This window comes from Elgaria multicarinata, chromosome 4 (genome assembly GCF_023053635.1).
Source record: "Elgaria multicarinata webbii isolate HBS135686 ecotype San Diego chromosome 4, rElgMul1.1.pri, whole genome shotgun sequence".
Taxonomy (NCBI): domain Eukaryota; kingdom Metazoa; phylum Chordata; class Lepidosauria; order Squamata; family Anguidae; genus Elgaria; species Elgaria multicarinata.
This window is the reverse complement of record NC_086174.1, coordinates 48,006,644-48,031,719: the sequence shown is the minus strand read 5'-3', so window position 1 is coordinate 48,031,719 and position 25,076 is coordinate 48,006,644. Positions and strand designations below refer to the sequence as shown.

At 44.2% G+C, this 25,076-nt stretch overlaps 1 protein-coding gene across 1 annotated transcript; it reads left to right on the top strand.

Annotated features, from left to right (window-relative positions):
• Positions 1-98: 98 nt before the first annotated feature.
• On the top strand, positions 99-23,881 carry TMEM151B (transmembrane protein 151B). Its single transcript, XM_063125406.1, has 2 exons — positions 99-194; positions 22,445-23,881. Exons 1-2 carry the CDS (start codon positions 99-101, stop codon positions 23,879-23,881), a joined length of 1,533 nt encoding a protein of 510 aa, XP_062981476.1.
• The last annotated feature ends 1,195 nt before the right edge of the window (positions 23,882-25,076 follow it).

Below are 25,076 nucleotides of genomic sequence, written 5' to 3'. Positions count from 1 at the left end.
GTCGGCTTGCCGTGGCGGGATAATGCGTCGTCGTCGCTGCCGCCGCCGCCGCCGCCGCGCCCGCTGGTTGCCCATCCGAGAGGCCCCGAGTCGCCGCCATGTCCCCCCCGGCTTCGGCGGCCGCGGCCAGCAGCAGCGAGAGAGGCAGCAGCACCTCGGTGCCTCAGGAGGAGGCGGAGGGTGGTCGAGAGGAGGTGAGGACTGAGCGGAGCTACCTGCCCTCCACGGGCGGCCCTTAGCAAAACACGTTGTAACCATCTGCATGTGACCGGCTTTGCATGGCACGCTCATTGCATCGCGATGAGGCTCCCTCCTCCGACACGGGGCTTGGCTTGCACCCCGGCTGTAACGCGGCCAGTGCGCTTTGCATACACAGGTACGCAATCTTCCACTTGCGCCGTTGCCCTCCCTCGCCGGCATCCCCGGGAACACAGCAGGTGGTCCCGATCTCCTTCCTTGTAGACCCTCTTTTTTCCGTTGCCTGGGAGGGCGTTAGGAGGGGTGGGGTGGGGTAGTTCTTGACTTGCCTCTCAGCCTTATATTCAGTATTTGCTCATCTGGAATACTGTGCCCTTCGGTCTTGTGCTTGCTGTTGCTGGCAAATCAGAATATTCACTTTGTCTAAGAACTAGGCTAGGGGAAAAATCCCCACGTTTAGTCTCAGATTCAAATTGGGTCTTAGCACACTTTGATGCCTGAAAGGATGGGTTTCCACCTTTTCAATGCATGCATATGTGGGGGAATTGGGGATTTTCATGTGTCATTGAGTCTTGAACCAGGGGGTGGTAAATAATAATTGTAGATAACATTAATGTGGGGTAAAAGGGTGTAATTTTGTGTGAGTCTGTAGACACACTGACTAGGAAAGGGTAGCTGAAATATGCTAAGGAGTAACTGAATTGATCTGGATTGAGCACTCTGTTTGTTGTGATGTAGTGATTGCATTTCTTCTTGATGGCAAGTGACAACCCAGGTTCCAGGGGTCTATCACAATGAAAGAGTAAAAGGAGCCACAGGCCACACAACTGAGGTGGCTTCTTCATATGCTTCATTAGTTACATAGAGTGTGGCTTAACATGTGGCATTAAGCCATTTTTCTGGACTGATCACATGTTATTAAAAAAGAGTGATTTTCCTCAGTGAATGCCTGTTGCAGTAACCAACCTTCAGAGATCAGTAAGCATGCTGGAGTACTTTTAAAAACAGCTGCAATAAGTTAATGTGAATGTTAAACAGAAATAACAAAGTGGTAGTTCTAGTGCAAGAATTGTGTGGTTGAACTAATTGTGTTGAACCAATTCAAATTTAATTTATATTTAATTGGAAAACTTCCAAGGAAATCCATCACAGTCACGTTTTACTTCAAAAAGGAAAACTTCTCTAAGATGAGGGAACTGATAAAAAGGATGTTGGAAGGGGGAGTCAAATCTCTCCAAAATGCTTTTAGGTTACGCAAAACCACAATTATAGAATCTCAGCTGTAATGTATGCCACAGTTCAGGAAGGTAGCACCAAGTCCAAAAGGTCATCAGCATGGTTAATGAGCAGTGTCAAGGAAGGTATTGGAGAAAATAAGACTCCCTTCAGAAAGTGGAAGCCTTGCCCAAATGAGAAGAACAAAAAGGAACGCAAACCTGTGTAAAGGAAATGCAAGCAGACAATAAGGGGTGCAAGAAAAGTATTTTGAGCAACATATCACTATTAATATCTAGGTTAACAATAAATAATTCTTTAAATATTTCAGAAGCAGGAAACTGACTAGTTGGACCCTTGGATAACAACAAAGTTAAAGGTGTAGAAAAGGAAGATAAGGAGATGGCAGAACAGCTGAATAAATTATTTTCATCTTAAAACACTGCAGAAGATGTAGGGCAGATATCAGTGCCTGAATTGGCATTTTTAGAAAGATAATATGAGAAATAAGCAAATAGTGATGACTAGATATTATCTTATTGATGAAAACAAACAAATCACAGAGACTACATCTACACTACTGCTTTATAACAGTATTGAAGGGCACTGATAACTGTTGGGGTACAATCCACATTCCATATTCATAGTGTTATTTACTGCACATTCATAATGATGTGACACAAGGTGTAGATCTGCACTGAGTCTAGATAGTATCCACCCCACAGTTCTTAACCCAAATGTGAAATTGCTGATCCTATAACAAAAATATGTAACAGAGGACTGGAGAGTGGCTAATGTAGTGCCAGTTTTTAAAAAGAGATGCAGTGGGGGTGCAGGAAATTATTGGCTGGTTAACTTAGCATCTGTTTTGGGTAAATTGGTGGAAAATGTTATTAAAGATAACATCAAGCATATAACAGGCTAAGTGCTGCTGAAAGACAATCACCATGATGTCTACAGGTATGTCCGGTCTTAGTAACCTTTTAGAGTTTTTGAGAGTATCAATAAACATGTTATTATTTTGGGTGATTAACACAAAAAGGGATTGTGATGAATTCCAAAAGGATCTCTTGGAACTGAAGAGGTTGCAATGTCAGGAACTGTTTAGCTTTGAAAAAAGGCAAGTAAGATGAGATGTGATAAAGCTGTAGAAAATTATGCATGGTGTGGAGAAAGTGACTAGGGAGAGAAACCTCTCTCATAATGCTAGAACCCAGGTTATCCAATGAAGCTGAATGGTGGGAGACTCATGACAAATAAAAGCAAGAACTTCTTCATGTAGTGCATAGTTAAACTATGGAGTTCACTACCACAAGATGTAGTAATGGCCACTAACTTGGATAGCCTTAAAGGGGGATTAAACAAATTCATGGAGGATAAGGCTACCAGTGACTACTAGTCATGAGGGTTATATATTACTACCGATATCAGAGACAGTGTACCTCTGTATACCAGTTGCTGTGGAACATAAGCAGGAGGGTGCTATTGTACTTGTCCTATTCGTGGTTTTTCCAGAGGCAGCTGTTTAGCCACTGTGTGAACAGAAGCTGGACTAGATAGGTCTTTGGTCTGATCCAGCATGGCTTTCTTAAGAGCATAAGAACATATATGAATGTAACTGTGAACAAACCTTGAGGACAAGGTCAACCCAAGAAGATGGTACAAAAACAGATCTAGGAAGTAAGAGGTGTAGCTGTCTTGAAGGTGTCCATACTTGTGTTTTAGGAAAAGGTAACAATGCCTATCTCTTTCATCACATCACCTGCTAACTGATCATTTTAGCTGGAGATGCCAGGATTGAATCTGCAACGTTCTGCCTGCAAGGCATCTGCACTACCACTGACTTATTCCCTCTTTCCCATTCCATATTGTGAACTTTCCCCTCAGTTGCAGATTGCATATCAGGAGAAAGTTTGTGGCAAGATAGGTTGCAGGTATATGACAGTGGCATGTGGCAGTAGGTTTTCCCCAGGATCCTTGTGCCACACAATTTGTATGCGTAGGAACAGCTCCTAATGGTATGTCTGTCAGCATTCCCTCTTACACTGAAAGAAGAAAAAATACAAGCCACAGATGTCTCATTTGACCTCTCTTTCTTTCTCCTTTCTGTTCGTTATAGATAATTATGGGAGCAGATGTATGTATAAATGTGGCTATTTAGTGTGCTATGTAACTTAATAGTGATGGTTCTTGCAACACATGTTATGTATCTTATGCGGAGGGGGAGAAAGACACTGTAAATCAGCTCACTGAGTTTTACAATCTCTGAAGCATTCTCACGAAGACTTAGCAAGGTTAGTTATGATGCTCTAATTGCTTTTCTTTTAATATATTCATTCTTTCAAAAAAGAAAAGATATTTAAAATATGTAACCATAGTTCTAATCTAATTCAGTGATATATAAGAACACTCTAGGCTGATTAATCTCAAGTAATTATAATGATTAAAATAATTATAGAATTGTGGGGACTTTATTGCATTTATATCCTGCCTTTTTTCCTCCAAGGAACCCAAGGCGGCGTACATAACCCTCCTCTCCAGTTTATCTGCACAACAGCAACCCTGTGAGGTAGGTTGGGCTGAAAGTCTGTGACTGGCCCAAAGTCACCTAGTAAACTTCCATGGCCGAGTGGGGACTAGCACCCAGGATCTCCCAAGTCCCAGTCCAACACTTTAGCCACTACAGCACACTGGTTCTCTAGATGGGTGTGTGTGTGTGTGTGTGTGTGTCAAAACCACAGTGGAGAGTAGGAGGACCATATTTTGGAAACCAAAAAGGAGGACAACATGGCCGACACACAACGAGGCGTGCCCACTGCAACTTGCCTAGCCCCCAAGGGGGCATGGCCTTGGTCACATGTCTGGTTCCACAGCTCACAATTAAGACAAACTTGTTCTACATAATATCTTAATGTTAAAATCACTGAAATAAAATACAAGTGAGACATTCAGTGTATCTGAAATTAACATTTGATGGACTGGTTTTGGATTACAATTCCCATTAGTCCCAGCCAACATGGCCAATGGCCAGAAATTATGGGAGCTGTACTTCAAAACATGTGGAGGGCACCAGGTTGCCTATCCCTGGTCAAAAATATTACAGATTAAGGCATCATCTCCATGTGCTCCCACGTCTCAGAATCTCTCTCTCTCACACACACACACACAAAAAAAAACACATCGTAGAGAGGACTGTTTTCAGTCAGTACTTTAAACGAGCCTGCCAAGTACCATCTTTAGAATTCTGACTGGTTTCTACTGAAGTCAGCAGCAGATTTATTGCCTCACTGATATCGGAGTCACCAGCCTCCACTGAAAAGCTAGTTTTTAGTGGAGGGAGGCCAAACAGGTGAATGTGAGTGGTGAACCAAAGGCACCACAATCATCCTTAAAACGTTTACCCAAGTTGAGGCCAAAGGCTTGCACATAATGAGTGCTGATTGGATTATTAATATAAACCCCCACCCCATGTGTTCCAGCAGCTTGGAAGCAATTGCTGGGCCAAGGGCTGTGTGATCGAAGACAGGAGTTGTCTTCTCTTTTGCTTCCTATCTAGGCAAGCCTGGGGAGTAGAGGCAGTTCCAGGGCTGCCTGAAGCAATCCAGAAAATGCCACCCAGCAATCAGTGCCTGGTCCAGTTATTCTTCCTTCTCTAATTCAGCCTTCTCCAACCTGGTGCCCTCCAAATAGCCAATTAAACATGTTAGGATTTACTTCTAAATAAACACACATTGGATTGTGTGATAAATAGTAGAAAATGCCACAGACCAACTCCCAACAAAGCTCTCTGGGCATTTCAGTACAATTAAAACAAAATACTTGATAAAATAAGATTTTTTAAAAAAATGCAATTAGGAAGCGAGGAAGGAATCTTGCTGCTAAGGGCTACCAATCCCGGGCAGTCCTCTAAACCAGCCTTCCCCAACCTGGGGCCAGTTAAACATGTTGCGACCTGCTTTGAAGTAAATGTGGATAGAATTGCAATGAACTATAGAAAATGCCACAAACCGATTCCTAACCAATTCTCTGGGCAGTTGCAATATAAAATAAATTAACATATATTTTAAAAATGCAATTAGGAAGCGAGGAAGGGATCTTGCTGGTAAGGGGTTTTCAAACCTATCTGTACCAGTGCCAGCCACTCTTCCCCTAAAACAGCCTCCCCAACCTAGGGCCCTCCCAATTGCCAGTTGTGGGACTTACTTCTAAGTAAACACACATAGGATTGTGTGATAAATCCTAGAAAATGCCACAAACTAAGTCCCAGCAAAGCCTTCTGGGCAATTCCGTATAATTAAAACAAAATGCATTACACAAACAAATATAATATTAAAAATGCAACTGGGAAACAAGGAACCTATGGCTCTTTAAACCTATGGCTAGGAGTCCAGGCCAGTCTTCCCCAACCTGGAGCCCTCCCAATTGCCAGTTAAAAACGTTGGGACTTACTTTTAAGTAAACACCCGGAGCCTCTCCCCTTCCCCTAAATCTTGCCTTCGCTAAGGCAGCCACAAGCCTGCCCACGTGGCCCCTGCAAAAACTGCAGCAGGAGGAGGACAACAAGGACCAGCTAAAAGCAACCGCGCAGGCCCCGAGAAAATACCAGAACGGCATCTGCAAGGGCTGTTAACCTTTGCCTTGCTGTGCCGAACGAGGCTGCCTTGCTCAAAGGACAGTAAAATGTTTTTAAAAAACAGTTTCTTGAAACTGCTTGCACTGATAGGTAGGTGGGGCAGAGGGTCCCGATTATTATGGGGTGGAGGCTCTGACATAGGCATGGGGGGGGCAGGCCGGAGATGCCCCAATGGTGGGCTGGGAGAGAATTTTTTTCTCCGTCACCCCTACCTCTTGCTTCCATATGTTGGTGGCTGGGGAAGCCCTGATATAGGCTTGGGTGGCAGGCCGTGGAAGCCTCTATGGGGAGGGAGGGAAGAGAAGGAGAAGGTTTTGGGTTTTTTTTTTTAGCTTCTGCTAGCAGACACCAGAGTGGAAAGGAGGAAAAGTCCTTGCACATGGCGTCTGCCATCCTCTTACCTTCCCAATGATCTAGCAGAAGCCCGGGAGGTTATGGCAGGGGCCGCAGAAGGCTAATTTCCGTAAACAGGCCCCAGTCCTTCTCAAACTTTCCTCTAGAAGCATCTCTTCAAAGAATGTGAAGAGTAACACAAAGAATGTGTTAGAAATAGCGCGGTTATGCATGCTTTCTTACTCCAATAGCAAGTGTAATGTAAGGTCACCCCATCTATGGATGGGGTTAGCTACCATTGCTAGTGGATCTACCCCAACCTATTATATGTGAAGGGTTGACAAGTCTTTGAGAGTATGAACATCTGTTACTCAGTTAATTTTTCCATTTAGTAGGTCCATTGATTGAAACTATACACTTAATCTATGGCCTTAGCTAGACCTAAGGTTTATCCCGGGGTCGTCCCTGTCTGCTCCCAAGATCCCCTGTGTGTCATTTACATGAACAGGGATGAACCCAGGACGATCCCAGGATAAACCTTAGGTCTAGCTAAGGCCTATCTTCACCCAAATTTCCTGTGTTAACCTAGACCTGTGTCTCCTTCACTTGTCTCCATCACTCTTCCATATATTTATTGTTGTCCCCACTCTTGGGCTTTCCACAGGCACTCAGTAATATGGGTTTTCCAAAAAAAAATTATTGCATCGTAAAATTTTCAATTTGCACAGAGAGTGATCTAAATTAATACGATCATTTTACTTCTATTCAGTAAACACAGCTAAAAAAAAAAAAAAAAGTACCCCATGTTATTTTTTGTCCCAGTATGCCCACATGTATTTTACCTGAAATTGAGGGGGGGGGGAATTAAAGCACACATAATGTGATCTAAATGTTATATTACGTAGAAAATTTTATTGGACTATTTGTAAAAATATAAGAATAATATCATGTCCTTTTAATCAATAAACCAAGATACTAAAACTGTTGACACACATTACTTTTAGCAACCCAAAGAACTCTGCATGATATGCTGTCAGCCACTCATCTGTTTCATGAGAGTTCAACTCTCTTCCACTGAGTTTATTGGGGCACCTTCGATTTTGCTGTCACTACTTATTAATTCCTTTTCTTACTAAAACTATATGTATTTTAATGGCATTTATGTATTCTCTTGCATACTTGCAAGGGATAATCACCTGAAAATATTAAAGTAGTAGGCCAATGCTAGGTCTGTGTGTTACCTTTTAAATGAATTAAATTAGTTTCTTTTTTTCCTCTCTCACCCTCATGACAACCCCACAATGTAGGCTGGTGATAGGCTTGTGAGGCAACTTTAAAGTGAATTCCTTTCTCTCTCTCTCTCTCTCTCCCCTGATGCAGGCCAGGGCTGCCTTAAAGCTGCAGCTCTCCATGGCCCTCTCAACCATCTTCTGCTCGGGCCTTTTGGCAGGTGCCAGGAAGCCTCTGAGGGCAGCCAGGTTAAAGGCCTGTGCCTGCCCAGCCTGCACTTCTCACCCACCAAGTACTCCAGCAAGAGGCTGTACTGAAGCACTGGGGTTGGAAGTCTGGCCGAGCTGGCTGATGTTGCACTGCGCTATTGGTGTGTGTAGGTAGGCCATGACGGAGCCAGCTGGTTGGTTGACTGACAGTTAGCTCAGTTGTTGCTGTCAGCGATGAGGCTGGAGCTGCACCCTCCCGCTCCCGCTGGTGCCTAGTGACCCAGGCAGCCAGTCCCAGGCACTCTCCCTTGAAGCCCAGGATGGCAAGCCACTTCCAGATGATGACTGCTAAAGCTAGTAAATATTCTCTCCCACCCAAGGCATGCTGGGAGTTGTAGGTGCAAACCTAGCTCCCTGAATAACATATTAATCTTTGAACACCATCTGAGGTGTGTTGGGAGACAATTGGGGAGCGGGCCTTCTTAGTTGTGGCACCCTGCTATGGATTTCTTTTTCCAAGACAGGCTTGCATTAATAGCTGCACTAATAGCTTTCCAGTGCCAAGTGATTCCCACCCACCCCAAGGCCTTTTAAGTTGATAAGATTTTTATGCTGCGTTCTCCCCGCCCCCTGTTATAACTAAATCACAACATTCCAAGACAGATGCAGGAATTACTGAATAAAGGTTATGATTTTTATGTAAAAGCCTCACTGTACCATTGAAACAGAAGAGTGAATGGAGGAATGACTGATAGCTGAGGCTAGAATGGAATGTTGGGCGTGATTAGTGGCAGTTGGAGAAAGTCAGGTTGAAGGAGAACAAAGACAGTAAGAGGTCAGGGAAATAGGAGCGGAGTTAGGATTGAGAGATAGTTGACCTGGTTTGCTAACTCATACTTTATTTAAAATTAGCCACTCTACATGCAGTACTACACTTCCCAGCATGCCTTTGGCAGCCTGCAGGTGCCCACGTGTTCTGAGGCATCCCCTTATTGCCGATGCTGCTCCTCGATAGAGCATCGAGGAGCAGCATCGCCAAGGAGGCGAGGTAAACAGCTGTCAGTGGACGCACCTAGCTCTGGCCAATCCTGCTGGGACTGCCTTGGCCTGCGCTTCTCACTCACCAAGAGCTCCATCAGGAGCCTGTACTGAAGGGCCGGGGCTGGGCCAGGCACTTCCCCCCCACTACTTTGGGTCTGTTTCTGGGCATGCGCAGAGTGCCTCCCCTTCCTCCCTCCTTCTTAAGGGTGAAGGCTGTGTGATTGCTTCGCCCAGATTCTGAGAAAACAGCGATATCAGGATGGAGTGCCTTTGAGCATGTTTGGCCCCTCAAAGTCACGCTGTTGTATCTAGTTATGATTTTAAATCACACAGAATTAAAAAGAAAATTTAATTCTTTTTATGTGGAATTCAGTTGACTGTACAAGACCAACTTTAGGAGTTGGAGTTGTGAAAGACACACAGCGGCAACCCGCCCATGCACTCACAATGGCTGCCAAAGGTCAGTAAGTCTGGCCTCCCGCCCAAGGCATGCTGGGAGTTGTAGTCATAAGCCTTGGTTTTTATTGAATTCTTTAAAAATACTTAAAATCCAAAATTCTGTGTTTTTAGATTTTTCTGGTATATTGTACAGGCAGACCTATCAGCATGCCAAATTTCAAGTTTCTAACTCATCTGGAAGTGGGTAAACATTTCCGGACATACATTTCACACACGTACTTTCTGCTTTATAGGTAGAGTTAAGAATGGGCTATAGGTCTTTGGCCTCTCCAGAAAAGGCACTGCTTTCCCATCTAGCCACACTCAAATTAATTCTTTATTTAAATATTTATATCACATTTTTCAGGCAAGTTGCTTCACATTTATAATGTAACCAAATGCATTTTAAACAATCATCAGAAAAGCAGTTTAAAACTTAAAAGAGATATGAAATACATTAAATGTAAGACAACAGCATTAAAAATATCCCAGTCCATACCAGCAGAGATAAAACACGGAGCAACAACCATTTTTAAATCTTTAAATTATGGGGTCATTTTGTAATGTAGGCTAATTCTTACTCTGGGCTGAGGCAAGTTCTTGACCTCTTTTGACCTGAGCAGTGCATGACACTGTCAGGTCTGCAAAAGAAAAAGTCACAGATTCCTTGCTGAATGGTTTTTACTATTTAGTTTTGTCTTCAGATAAATGAAATGGCTGGTGAAAAGGCCTTAGACTTAAAGCCCTCAGGACAGAGAGCCTGTGGTTATTGAAAAAGGACAACATACATCAGTTTCACAATTCTTTGTTAATGTGCTTCAGTCCGCTATCTTGAGTGGACTATGAGAAGATAGTCCAGCATTTCCCCCCTGCTGGGAAAAGCTATATCGGCTGACAGGACTGATATGAATTTAGGTCATACTAATATAAAGGAAAAAAACATTTCATGAGGGAGAGGAAAGGAGGGCTTCTCCAATGCATCCGTATGAGTTCCCTTAAGAAATACAATAGATGAGCCTGCCCAGTTGTAGCACAAAACAAGGAAAGATGGCTATGGTCAGCCTCTCCCAACCTGATGCCCTCCAGATATGTTGGACTGAAATTCACATTGTTCCCAGGCTAGGAGGGAAGTACATTTCCGAGCCCAATTCAAAGTGCTGGTTTTAACATATAAAGCCTTACACAGCTCGGGACCACAATACCTTACCGAACGCCTTTGCCGACATGAACCTACCCGTACACTACATTCAACATCCGAGGTCCTTCTCCGGGTGCCTACTCTGAGGAAAGTTCAGAGGACAGCAACAAGGGAGAGGGCCTTTTCTGTGGTGGCCCCCCAATTATGGAATCATCTCCCCGAAAAGGCCCACCTGGCGCTAACATTGATATCTTTTCAGCGCCAGGTTAGAACTTTTTTCTTTTTCCAGGCATTTAGCAATATATGATGAGCTTTACTGATCCTAGATTTGTTTTTAAAGCTGTTTATAGTTTTAAATGTATGTTTCTCTCTGTGTTGTATGTTTTTGTAGTTTTAAATTTTGTATATTGTTTTTAAATGTTTTAATCTTATGTAAACAACCCAGAGAGTTTTGGCTATGGGGCAGTATACAAATGGAAGAAGAAGAAGAAGAAGAAGAAGAAGAAGAAGAAATGTAACTCCATTAGTTGAGACATTCTCTTATTTCTACTAGTAGTACTGCTGGTGTTGCCTTCATACAAGATAATTTTGGGATCTCAGGTTCATAAGTATTCTCAATCCGTTTGGAATTAACAGGAAACTCAAGTCAGTGTACATTGTTACTAAGGCTTGGAGTCCCTCATCATCAAAACCTATAGGGAAGATGAACTGAAAAATAACATCAGGAAACTAGAAAATAGAAAGACGAAGTGCTGCTGTCACTCTGTTCTCCTGGGAGACTAGCATTGTCAATATCATCATTGAAGGCATTAATTTGTAGGAGGTTGTAAAAGATTCCATACTGCTGCTGCTGTTGCTGGACAGTCTGCAAGGGAATTAGGAGGACATCTAAGCCATTATATTCTCACACACTAGGCCAGACAGATACAACTCCAAAGCATAGTCACTTTTTATTGCTTACTGCCTAACAATCCTCCACAGATACGTAAGGACTTATTTCTGCATTTTGCTGTTGGTTTTTTTCTTCTCAAGTTGACGACCAGGATCAGAAAATGGGGAAAATCGGTGGATTTTCAAAGCAAGAACATGGGAAACTGCCTTACATCAAGTCTGATCATTGATTCATCGGGCTCAGTATTGTCTGCAATGATGACTAGCAGCGGTTCTCCTGGATTTCAGATAAAAGCCTTTCCCAACGCTATTTGGAGAGGACAGAGACTGAACTTGGAATCTCTTACATGCAAAGCATGTGCTCTACCACTAAGCTACAACCTTGCCTTTAAAAACTTTTTCTACTCATTTAAAATCATTTTGCAGTGTTAATATAAAAACCCATGTCTATTTTAAACCCTGTTCCATATCTAACACACCACTGATTAATCCACTGATTCATACATTGCCTCTTCCTTGATGTACTTTTAATTTCTCCTGTGCAGGGTGGGTCATGGTTAGAATTGACAGTGTGAGTCAGTGGCATACCCTTTTCTCCTCAACACAGGTTCAGCAGCTCATGCTGTCCCTTCCCTTTTGCAGCTCTACTCACTTTGCAGTGAAGCTGGCATTACCTTTGGGACCATTATGGACTTAAGGTTTATATAATATAGTTTCCTTTGATAGAGAGTGACACTCACAACAGTTCAAATCTTCACTCACCTGCTGAAAATGTATTTTTCTAGTGCTGATTTTAGGAAAAGGTGAAGCCGTAGTGTGCCCAGTCCGAGATTTTGTCTCTGAAGGAGAAGATCAAAACATACAATATTTTTGTCTTCTTCTAATGAAGTTTAGGGGGAAGGATTTTGCTCAGTGGTAGAGCACATGCTTTGCATGCAAAGGTCTCAGGTTCAATCTTCAGCATTTCCAGGCAGGATTGGGAAAGACTCCCATCTAAAATTCTGGAAAACTGCAGCTAGTCTGTGTAGATAGAGCTAGATGGACCAATGGTCTGGCTTGATATAAGGCAGCCTCCTGTGTAAGTCACAGCTCTGGAAAGTACAGCTTAAACACGTCTGGCAGTGGATTAATTTGCAACCCACTGACCCTACTTCATACTGAAAAGCTTCTGTTGTTCTATTTGTGGGCATATCTAACCCATGAGCATCTTGCCAGACTTTCAAACACAGTGTCATGGAAGTGGCTCCCCAAAGGGATCAAATGGTGGTGATTCAAAAAACAATGAAAGGTGTTTGCATTTGGTTTGTATGTTTTTCACATGGATTGAATGCTATTTTGACTTGTAGGCTCTTTTTCCTGCACAAACAGATGTGATACATTCTTTGGAGAGGAGTGTACTCCTTTGGGAACTGAATGTTTGAATTGGCCTTAATACTTGCCAACAGGGAAATAGTTAAGAGAGGAAAGGAGAACCAGTTAACTGCAATTGAAGACAGACGTATCATTTTACAGATATCCTTCATTTCTTTAGACTATTTTGCACTGCAAAGTTCACTACTTTGCAGTGAAGGTGGAAAGAGGCTGGAGCAGTCTTCTGCAGTCTGGTGCCCTCCAGTTATTCTGCACTACAACTTCCATCAGCCCCAGCCAGTATGGTCATTGGTCATTCATGGATGGTAGAAAATATAGCCCAGATGTTCTGGACTACAATACTGGGAAACACTGGGCTAGAGGAAAGTCCCATCTGCACTAAAATAGAACAAGTGTCCAGAACTGCAGTTTCATCTCCATCACTTCAGAGGCTGACTTATATCAAGTCAGACAGTTGGTTCTGTCTACCTTAGTATTGCCTACTGCAACAGCTCTCCAGGGATTTAGCCAGGGAGTCTTTCCTAACCTCTACCTGGAGATGCCACAGATTGAACTTTGGGTCTTCCACAAGCAAAGCATGTGCTGTACTGCTCCTACTTAGTGAAGGAGTTCTTGGGAAAGTGTTCATCTACCTGGCCCTGCCTTCTCAGTTTTGCTTGTCCTGTGGTTCTTCATGCCTTTTGTCTCCTAACCCTGTCCTCAATGAGTAAGAGGCCTTCCTCAGTAGCTCCCTTAAGGAGCTAGTTTAGAAGCCCTGTTTGACTTGAGGTGAGAACTGTCAGTTATTACTCTGTCTGGGATTAATTTGTGCTTCTGGGAAAAGAGAGGCAAATTACTGCTGACTCCAGTGGGATTAGAATCTGCCCTTTTTGCCCTCTACAGTTGCTGCAATTTACCTAAATCTTAGCCATTTTTGTTTCAGTGTTAAGATGAGGAATTGTAGAAATGGAGACTTCTGATGACATCAAGTTCTCAAACATGTATTAAGAGTAATACACCTGGGTAAGAGTATTGCAATGTGTATGTGCAAGATACTAACATGATTGATTATTCTATTTAAACAACCACTGGAGGCTTTAATTTCACCCAATTGTGCTTATTATTTCCAGGGTAGGTGATTGCACCAGTCTGCTGCTGTTTGGAGTATCTGCTGGAAGCAAGAGCAGGCTGCTGAGAACAAATAGGCATTCTTTACTAAATGGCAACAAAATTGTTGGATGATGAGTGTGGTGTTTAATGCGTACCTTCCCATGCCTCCAACATAGCTTGGGACAGTGTTGAAATCTAGTCTCTCTTAGTACAGCAGTGATTTGTTGGATAAGGTTTGAATGGTCAAAGAACACCTAATTTCCTTGAATGAGTTTAAATCTCCAGGGCCCGATGAACTGCATCCTAGAGTAATGAAGGAGCTAGCAGAAGAACTCTCAGAACCTTTGTCTATTATCTTTGCAAAATCATGGATGATGGGTGAGGTGCCGGACGACTGGAGGAGGGATAACATTGTCCCTATCTTCAAAAAGGGCAAAAAGGAGGAACCTGGGAACTACAGACCAGTCAGTCTGACATCCATCTCTGGGAAAATTCTGGAGCAGATTATAAAGAAGTCAATTTGTAAACACCTTGAAATCAATGCAGTGATTACTAGAAGCCAACATGGATTTGTCAGGAACAAATCCTGTCAGACTAATTTGATCTCAGTTTTTGATAGGATAACCTCCTTTGTGGACTGTGGGAATGCTGTGGACGTTATAGATCTTGACTTCAGCAAAGCTTTTGACAAAGTACCACATGACATTCTGATTAACAAACTAAAAGTGGGCTAGATGGAACAACTATTAGGTGGATTCACAGTTGGCTACAGAATCGGACTCAAAGAGTACTTATCAATGGAACCTTCTCAAACTGGGGAGAGGCAATGAGTGGGGTGCCGCAGGGCTCAGTCCTGGGCCCAGTGCTCTTCAACATTTTTATTAATGATTTGGACGAGGAGGTGCAGGGAACGCTGATCAAATTTTCAGATGACACCAAATTGGGTGGGATAGCTAATACCTTGGAAGACAGAAACAAACTTCAAAGTGATCTTGATAGGCTGGAGTGCTGGGCTGAAAACAACAGAATTAAATTTAATAGGGATAAGTGCCAAGTTCTACATTTAGGGAATAGAAACCAAATGCACAGTTACAAGATGGGGGACACTTGGCTCAGCAATACTACAAATGAGAAAGATCTTGGAATTGTTGTAGATCGCAAGCTGAATATGAGCCAACAGTGCGATATGGCTGCAAGAAAGGTAAATGCTATTTTGGGCTGCATTAATAGAAGTATAGCTTCCAAATCACGTGAGGTACTGGTTCCTCTCTATTCGGCCCTGGTTAGGCCTCATCTAGAGTATTGTGTCCAGTTCTGGGCTCCACAATTCAAGAAGGATGCAGACAAGCTGGAGCGTGTTCAGAGGAGGGCAACAAGGATGATCAGGGGTCTAGAAACAAAGCCCTATGAAGAGAGACTGAAAGAACTGGGCATGTTTAGCCTGGAGAAGAGAAGATTGAGGGGAGACATGATAGCACTCTTCAAATACTTAAAAGGTTGTCACACAGAGGAGGGCCAGGATCTCTTCTCAATCCTCCCAGAGTGCAGGACACAGAATAACGGGCTCAAGTTAAAGGAAGCCAGATTCCGGCTGGACATCAGGAAAAACTTCCTGACTGTTAGAGCAGTGCGACGGTGGAATCAGTTACCTAGGGAGGTTGTGGGCTCTCCCACACTAGAGGCATTCAAGAGGCAGCTGGACAACCATCTGTCAGGGACGCTTTAGGGTGGATTCCTGCATTGAGCAGGTGGTTGGACTCGATGGCCTTGTAGGCCCCTTCCAACTCTACTATTCTATGATTCTATGAATAACTGAAAAGTATTTTCCACAGATGTGTGTATCTTTCCAAATTATTCACAGGAGCTTTAAGACTGTTACTCAGTAGATAAGGAATTATTGTTTCTTTGCAGAACGAGGTTGTTTCAAATTATACTTCCATGGCCAAAACAACTCAAGTGGATAAATTATGCAAACAATGTAGAGTGGTGGACAGTTTACAGGGATTAGTGAATCCTAATAATAAATACTTGTTCGTTATTTGCACTGTGTACACTGAAAATTGCTCTAGAAATCATAATAGGAAAATAGACATGATTAGGTTTATTGCAACATTTAGATTTTTACAGAATATAGAATGCTTTGGCAAAGACCAGACTTGTAGACAGAAAGGAAGAAGCTGGAGGAGGAAGAGGGAATGATGGAGAGTAGGAGGGAAGATCATGTTTTAGGTTAGAGAAATAGACAAGGCACAGAGATCCAGGCTCCTGCATACAGACACCTTGATTAAGGACTTTGTTTCCGAGCCTTTGGTGAACACTGGTCATGCACTGCCAATTCTTTCTCTGCAGCCCTGAGGTCTGCTTGCATGCACAGAATATCCCTCATCAGATTTCACCTCCTACATCTTGAGATGCACAATGACCTGTTCCAGTGGCCTTGATTCTGCAGCAGGGATGTTCCTTCCTGAAAGAAAGCAGAATGTGGCAAGAGTTAGCCAGTTCCTTGATACTTTCATGCTAAGATGCAAGGAAAAACAGGGAACTCAATGGGTGGCATCTAATTAAGTTCTCTTGTTGACACAACTGCTTCCATCAGCAGATTCTTCCTCCCTCCTGCAGCCCCCCATGTGCCTTCAAAATCTGTTTCGGAGGGTTGGGGGAACCTCCAGAACAGATTTTCAGGCATGCATGGGGGTGGGGGCTGCTTGCACAGCATTTGATTTCACTCCCACAATATTGCTGGGCAGGCAACTCAGAGCCAGGCAAATAATGATATGAGGGGAACTGTGAGCAGAGTTGGCACAAAGAATCTGAGAAATATGCAGCCGTCTATCTTAGCCATCATGTTGTGTAGGGAGCAGCCTATTGTTCTTCTGTAGGAATTCATATGGAATTCCCAAATCAGAGAGCAGGCACTAGTCTCAAAAGCATAGGAGCAGGAATGCCAAGGGAAGATGGTAGCACTCTTGCTTTAGGATCCCATGATGATACAAGAAGGAGGTTCAAGCCTAGTTGTGTTTACTTAATTGTGTTGTGAATCACTCAGTTTCTGCTATTGGGCGGTATAGAAATGTAGTAAATTAAAAAAAAACTTTTTAGATAGGCTAGAACTGGTACTGAGGGTGGCCTGAGTCATTCAGTAGTACTCAGCACAGATCTGTTCAGCCACTCATGCAAATTGCTCTCTTGCCTTCTCCATCTGCTTCATTTTATCTTTCAAAGCACTCTCTGGTGCGAAGCAAGTCTTCATCAACCACAGAGCCAGCCACTTGCTTTCTGGGAGCAGGATGTTGCCTGGAGACATAATTAACTCAACCCAAGAGGCCGATTTTATTTTGTATTGATAGTGAGGGTTAATGATGGCCCTGACACCTGGCAGTCTGGCTTGTTAAAGCACACTGGATACCTTCCACACTTTAAGAACTAACAACACTTAGAAATACAGAGATAGAGGGAAGCTGGGAGTGTTTATATCCAGTCTTCTTCTTATGCTTTCTTTGCTCCGGGGGTGGGAATCCGGCACTTGGGGTTAAGGTGAAACTGTGTGGGTGTGTGGGTGTGTTGGGGGATGACAAATCTCAGATCCTGCTCTCAGTGGCAAAACCCATACTGATATTAATTTAGATAAGGATTTTCCAGGCCTTAAGTCTGTGAATTGTTTTACACAGTTATTTAACATCTTACTTTTAAAAAGCTCTAAAGAAACCATGGATATTAGGCATGTTGTTCCTGGTAGGGAAATGGTGGTGCTTCTTAGCAGTTTCTGGTCTTCTGGTCAGTAACTGGGGCAAGGGTATCCTTCCACTTGCTTCGGCACCCACAGGATCACTAAGGGAGAGCGGGAAAGAAGCTCCCTGTAACTGTTGATCCGGTGGCTGGAGCCAGACTGATCATGTTGCTGGAGGTCGTGTTCGGAAGAGTATAACCTCCCAGCAGCCCTTGCTCCATTGGCCATCAGAAGAGTCCTGCTGGATCAAATCAAAGGTCTATCTTGTCCAGCATCCTATCTTCTACAGTGGCCAATCAGATGCCTCTGGGAACCCCACAAGCAGAACATGAGAATATTAGCCTTGTTCCACTGTTGCTCCCCTAGCATTCAGAGGCATGCTACCTCTGGTCCTGGAGCTAGCATGTAGCCATCATGACTAGTAGCCATTGATAGTCTTATCCTCCAAGAATTTGCCTTCTCAGCTGTTAAAGCCCTCTACGTTCATGGCAGTCACATCTTGTGGCAGGAAATTCCATATATTAATTACGTGCTGTATGAAGTAATACTTCGTCTATTCTGATTTTCCCAATATTCATTTCACTGCACCATCAGGAAAGGTGAACTGCTACTTCAAGGCACAGTGTCTGGAGCCAGTGGCTTCCAAAGGAGCCAGCATCTGCCTTGGTGGAGTGTGGACTTTGGTCCCCCTTTCAGCTATTTTTGGAAGGGGCCTTTCCACCCTCTGTGCAAAGGAAGGTAGGAATTGCTCCATACACTTGTAGAGCGGGGAAATAGCTTGTCAGGTGCTTCAGTCTGCCATAGACGGACCATTGGAGTATTATTGGAATTACTCATTGTAAAGGATCTCTGTTAAAGACATCTGGAGGCTTGGTTTTCACTGGTTCTTCCCCCCCACCCTGGAAAATCATGGTTAAAAAAAGCAAAATTATAAATTATATTTTAGAAATGTTCACCCAAGAATTTGAATACAAACAGCTCCTTCCAGAAAAATCTTGTTAATGACCCTGAGGATACCAACTACACCAGTGATGAGATTGCTTCTTGCATCCTGTCAATGTGGGAGATTTATAAAGCAAAGCTGGCTAGTCACTCTCAGAAAATGTGAGAGATACAAAAATAGAACTAGCAGCATCCAAGTAGAGAAACTGTGGTTTGTAACATATTTCCATTTTTGTCACCTGTAATTCTATCACCAGCAGATGGATGATGCTAATTTATTTATTTTAAATTATTATATTCCTACCACCTCTTGAATCCTAGATAGGTAAACACAGTGATTTCACCTGTAGCAAGTGTTATTTATACCACTGGAATGTCATTTGTTCAAAGGACACATTTTAGGTTGAGGATCGAAGGTACAGAGAGGATCCAGCAGTGGGCAACTGCTGGAGGTCTGAAAGCGGTTGTCCATCCCCCACCCCGGCTGCACTAGGCTAAAATAAATAAAGTACTCTGTAGCACTTAAAGGGTGACACTTAGCTAGTTAGCAAGCTAAATTTGACCCTTTTAATGCTCCATAACTGCTATAGAGTGCCATTTTGTTTATTTGTTTTTTTAATTCGGGATGGCGGAGGGGGGGCACATGTGACACACAGGCTTTGTGTTGCCCATCCCTGCTCTATTCATTGTGCAACACTGGGCATCCCCAGTACTAGAAATGACACAATGTTGGGCTGGATAGAGAGAAGGGCAAAGATAGAAACTTTGCAGAAGTAGTGTAAACTAAGTCCCATTCACTGCGTCTGACTGCAAAGCCACGGGATAACAGGTCATAAAATCATAGAATAGTAGAGTTGGAAGGGGCCTATAAGGCCATCGAGTCCAACCCCTTGCTCATTGCAGGAATCCACTTTAAAGCATACCTGACAGATGGTTGTCCAGCTGCCTCTTGAATGCCTCTAGTGTGAGCCCACAACCTCCCCAGGTAATTGGTTCCATTGTCGTACTGCTCTAACAGGAAGTTTTTCCTGATGTCCAGCTGGAATCTGGCTTCCTGTAATTTGAGCCCATTATTCTGTGTCCTGCACTCTGGGAGGATCGAGAAGAGATCCTGGTCCTCCTCTGTGTGACAACCGTTCAAGTACTTGAAGAGTGCTATCATGTCTTCCCTCAATCTTCTCTTCTCCAGGGTAAACATGCCCAGTTCTTTCAGTCTCTCCTCAAGGGGCTCTTTTTTCAGACCCCTGTTCGTCCTTGTTGCCCTCCTCTGAACATGCTCTAGCTTGTCTGCATCCTTCTTGAATTGTGGTGCCCAGAACTGGACGTAATACTCAAGCAGAGGTCTTACCAGTGCCAAACAGAGGGGTACCGGTAACTCACGTGATTTGGAAGCTATACTTCTATTAATGCAGCCCAAAATAGTATTTGCTTATTTTCAGCCACATCACACTGTTGATTCATATTCAGCTTGTGATCTACAACAATTCCAAGATCCTTCTCGTTTGTAGTATTGCTGAGCCAAGTATCCCCTGTCTTGTAACTGTAACCCACTCGTTACCTCCCTCCAGTTTGACAAGCTACCATTGATAAGCACTCTGAATCCAATTCTGTAGCCAGCTGTGAATCCACCTAATAGTTTGTCTATCTAGCACACTTTTAGCTAGTTTGTTAATCAGAATATCATGGGGCACTTTGACAAAAGCTTTGCTGAAGTCAAGATATATGACATATAGATATATTATGTCCACAGCATTCCTGCAGTCCACAAGGGAGGTTATCTGATCAAAAACTGAGATCAAATTAGTCTGGCAGGATTTGTTCCTGACAAATCCATGTTGGCTTCTAGTAATCACTGCATTGTTTTCAAGGTGCTTACAGATTGACTTCTTTATAATTTGCTCCAAAATTTCCCCAGGGATGGATATCAGACTGACTGGTCTGTAGTTCCTGGGTTCCTCCTTTTTGCCCTTTTTGAATATAGGGATAACGTTAGCCCTCCTCCAGTCATCCGGCATCTCACCCATCTTCCATGATTTCGCAAAGTTAATAGACAGTAGTTCTGAGAGTTCTTCTGCCAACTCCTTTATTACTCTAGGATGCAGTTCATCAGGCCTTGGAGATTTGAACTCGTTCAAAGAAATTAGGTGTTCCCTGACCATTTGTTTATAGACCTTCTTTTTGGAGAAGTCTGAGCCAAAGCAGGAATTGAGCACTTCGGCCTTTTCTTTGTCATCTGTTATCAATTTGCCATCCTCATTAAACAGTTGAACCACTATTTTTTTCATCTGTCTTTTACTATTCACGTATCTGAAGAAAGTCTTTGTTGCTTTTAGCATCCCTCACTAGTCTCAGCTCATTCTCAGCTTTAGCCTTCCTGACTCCATTTCGGCACTTCTGTGCTACCTGTCTGTACTCTTCTTTTGTAGCCTGGCCTTCCTTCCACTTCCTATATGTATCCTTTTTTGTTTTCAGGTCATCTCTAAGCTCATCTTTCACCTCCTGGTGCTTGTGTGTGTTTACCTCCTGCAATTGTGGATAGAGAACTTTCCCCTATACCTGCCAGGGTTCTTCTAACACTGAGTGGGACAAAGGGAAACCCCTTTCTCTATATAGGCTGTTGAGGACAAGAACACTAAGCGTTAGAGATTGATGGAGGCTTGCAATCTGCTATCTTCCACTAACATTTGAGTTCCCAGTGCCTTTAGTGTTTTATGCACAAAGGTGCATAAAGAAAGGCTTTCAAAAACAACTATAACTGGGCTTATAAATATTTTTTAAAGAGCTTGGTTGGTTCTAGGTTGGAGAGCACAAGCCAGTGGTAAGCAGGGCTGCTGCAGAGCCACTGCTGACAAGCATGCACCCCACACATTTTCACACACAGACCCACTCCCCCCCTTCACATGCACACCTCATTCATACACTCAATCCATGCTGGTCAGCTTGAGAAGTCCTTGTCAAGGCAGTGGCTTAGGCAGGAAAGGTGAGAGGTTAAAGGTGAGAGGGGAATGAAGCCAACTGAGCCATGGCCCTGAGGAGTGCTTCTTGAGCTCGCAGCTCAGTTGGGTGTCGCTGTCCAACCTCCTCTCCCTTCTCTGAGGGGCCTTGCTTGAGCCATTCATGGGTCGGAATGGGGAGGCCTGGAAGGCAGAATTTGTCCCCAGGGCCGCATGTTCCTCATCCTTGGTTTACATCCATTAATGTGGATGATACAGAAATGGATGTTTCATTCTCGTCTGATTGCCTTGTTCTTATAAAAGGGCAAATAACTGTAACTAGGCCTGGTGGGTAAACACACTGGATTAATAAATATCAGTTGCTCTTGACCCTTGAGTGGAAGATTTCAATATGAGGACAGAAATCATGGGACAAAGGAGGGAGCCAGTTGGCCTGCCATTGCAACAAGGAGTGACTGTTGATTGCAAACAAAGCTGTCCCATACATTTGGCTTCCAGTAGAAGGGAAAATGTATGGTGGTGGGGGAGGGGGTGGTCAGACTGGGGCCATCTTTTCCATCCTACTACGAGACAGGAGATAATGAATGCAACTACTCTATTCAGACTGAAACAGGATGACCATATGCTCATAACTCTGAGAGCAGATCCACATACCCTGAGTCCACATTTCATGAGTGCTTGAGAGCAGAATGTGACAGTCCAAGGATGGAAATGAGAGGGCACAGGTTTCCCGTTGCAGTAACTGGAGGACATACAATATGGGTCCTGGGAAACAATCACACATTAGGCAGGCTTCTGGCGCCTCTTGCCTGCCAGCTGTGAGGATTTTTCCTGAGTAGCCTCTGAAGTGAGATTTCATGCCTCTGGGGATCTCCATCTGTGACTCATTCTCTAGCCAATGCTAAGTAAGGGAGTAATGCAGCTCTGTGGCTTTCCCTTTTCCTCCACTGTATTGTAATTTCTTTTTCTGTTCTCTCTTCTCTCCTCTCCCTCCCTGCCCCCATCTTGTTGGCTTCTCCTCACCACCTGGAGCAGCAGCGGCCAGTGAAGCAGTCCTTCAGCAAGTCGCTCTGTAGAGAGTCCCATTGGAAGTGCCTGGTGCTCTCCCTCCTCATGTATGGCTGCATGGGAGCCATGACCTGGTGCCATGTGACTAAGGTAACCCGGCTGACATTTGATAGCGCCTACAAGGGGAAGTCCATGATGTACCATGACAGCCCCTGCTCCAATGGCTATGTCTACATCCCCTTGGCTTTCCTGGTGATGCTGTACGTGGTCTACCTGGTGGAGTGCTGGCACTGCTACACCCGCAATGAACTCCAGTACAAGGTGGATGTGGAGAGTGTGCATGAACGTGTCCAGAGGATGCAGCAGGCCACGCCGTGCATCTGGTGGAAAGCCATCAGCTACCATTATGTCAGGAGGACTCGCCAAGTCACCCGCTACCGCAACGGTGATGCTTATACCACCACCCAAGTGTACCACGAGAGGGTCAACACCCATGTTGCAGAAGCAGAGTTTGACTACTCTAACTGTGGGGTGAAGGACATCTCAAAAGACCTGATTGACCTGGAGCATTTCCCAGCCACTCGGCTTCGCTTCACCAAGTGCTTCAGCTTTGCCAATGTGGAGTCTGAGAACTCCTATCTAACCCAGAGGGCCCGTTTTTTCACAGAAAACGAAGGACTGGATGACTATATGGAGGCAAGGGAAGGCATGCATCTCAAGAATGTGGATTTCAAAGAATATATGGTGGCCTTCTCAGATCCAGACAACCTACCTTGGTATGTCTCCCACTATGTCTTCTGGGTGGCTGCTCTCTTGACTTTATCCTGGCCCTTGAGAGTCTTGAATGAGTACCGTACTTCTTACATCCACTACCATGTGGAGAAACTCTTTGGATTTGATTATGTGGCAGTAACCCCATCGGAAGAGCGCCCTTTCTGTCGGAGGATGCCCCGGGTCAACACAGTGGATAGTACTGAGCTAGAGTGGCACATCCGGTCCAATCAGCAGCTGGTGCCCAGCTACTCAGAGGCTGTTCTCATGGACTTGGTGGGACTGTCTGGTTGCACCACCTACTCCTCTTGCCGCTACGGGAGCTACAGGCAAAACTGTGAGCAGTGCCACAGGACTATAAGCAGCTCTTCCATCTTCTCCCGCAGCGCCCTCAGTATCTGCAATGGCAGCCCCAGGATCCCCTTTAGCAGCAGCCGCTTCTCACTGGGCCGCCTCTATGGCTCACGGCGCAGCTGCCTTTGGCAGAGCCGGAGCGGGAGCCTCAATGAACAGAGCTGCCCAACTGAGCAGACCCGCCTGTCCAGCCAGGTCACTGTGGAGGAAGAAGATCCCCCTCCTTACCAGGATGCTCTCTATTTCCCCATCCTCATTGTGCATCGAAACGAAGGCTGCCTCAACCATGACCACCGCCATCTCCATCGGAATGGGTCCTGCGTGGAGACTTCATTGTGAGGGTGTGAGAAGTGCCCTATGCCCAGGTCTGGTCATTGCGGAGCAGATAGGGTAGCACAGAAATAGAGGTCTCAACACATCTTTGTGAGTCAGAGAGGATGGCGCCCTCTTATCATCCCACAGAGGACTCTGCAGCTCCTGAGTCCTGTTCTAGCTCTGGAAACCTGCAGTGAGGTGGGCAGCTAACACCACAGCATAGAATTGCAAACTGACAACCACATGCAAAAAACAAAACAAAAAAGAAGAGGAGGAGGAGGAGGAAAGAGTGGCAGTAATAGTCCAGCTTTTGGGGTTGTTCCTTTCCAGCTTTACCTCCAACTACCCAGGCCACTTTGACAATATCTTGCAGGAACACTCTCGGACCCATATCATGTATGTGTGGGGAGCACTGTAATCCCACCTTTGTAGAGTCACACTTCAGCAGATGTGTCCATGGCAGTGTAGCATGTTTCCTTCTCAAGCAAGACAAGAAACTGCACTGATTTCCCAGGCCCAAGGAGCTGAAGAACACTTGAGAAGCAGCTACAAGTCAGACCTACTTCCTTTTTTCTAGACCATGCTACGACTGTTACACTGTTCTCAGCTGCTGGGACATAAGATCTTAAGATGTTCCCTTGGAAAACCTTGATGTTTCACATCTGAGAATCAGCATCCCATAGGTAAAGCATAAAGCGTTCAAAGTACTTCCTTTTATTGTGGCAACAGGAAACAAGAATGAACAGAGAGTTTACAAAGGAAGCTCCAGACTTTGATAGAATGCAGTCTTGAGTCCAAACCCAGGAGAAGGCGCAGTACAGAAAGTAAGCCACAAAATCTGCTCTGTGTGTGTGTGTGGATGTCATGGGGAGGTGGGGATGAGTTGGGAAGCTGGGTGCTCTGAAATGAGTGAAACCTAGTCATAATGAACAAACCCAGGAAAGAAGTCTGGCATCGAGGGAGGTTCTGAGAGGTTCAGCTGCAGTTTATCTATTAATAATAGAAGAATAGGTTGATGTGAGGGGTGAATTTTACTCAAAGCCAAGCTGTTTCTGATGCGCTCTGGAATCTGAAAGTATGCAGTTATTCCAAGCATGAAAGATAGGTTGTATTAGGGTTGGGAAAGGGTGGGTGTGTGATTGAGAGAAAGTGTGTGTGTTGGGGGAAGAGACCTTCTGGTTTCTTTTTAGGTGGAAGAAGGGCGCAATAGCAGTAGAAG

What these genes read in the sequence shown, in the direction of transcription:
- TMEM151B (XM_063125406.1), top strand. Translation starts at nt 99, where the DNA reads ATGTCCCCCCCGGCTTCGGCGGCCGCGGCCAGCAGCAGCGAGAGAGGC. An exon ending in CGGAGGGTGGTCGAGAGGAG is followed by an intron (nt 195 to 22,444) that starts GTGAGGACTGAG and finishes CACCTGGAGCAG; the next exon opens with CAGCGGCCAGTGAAGCAGTC.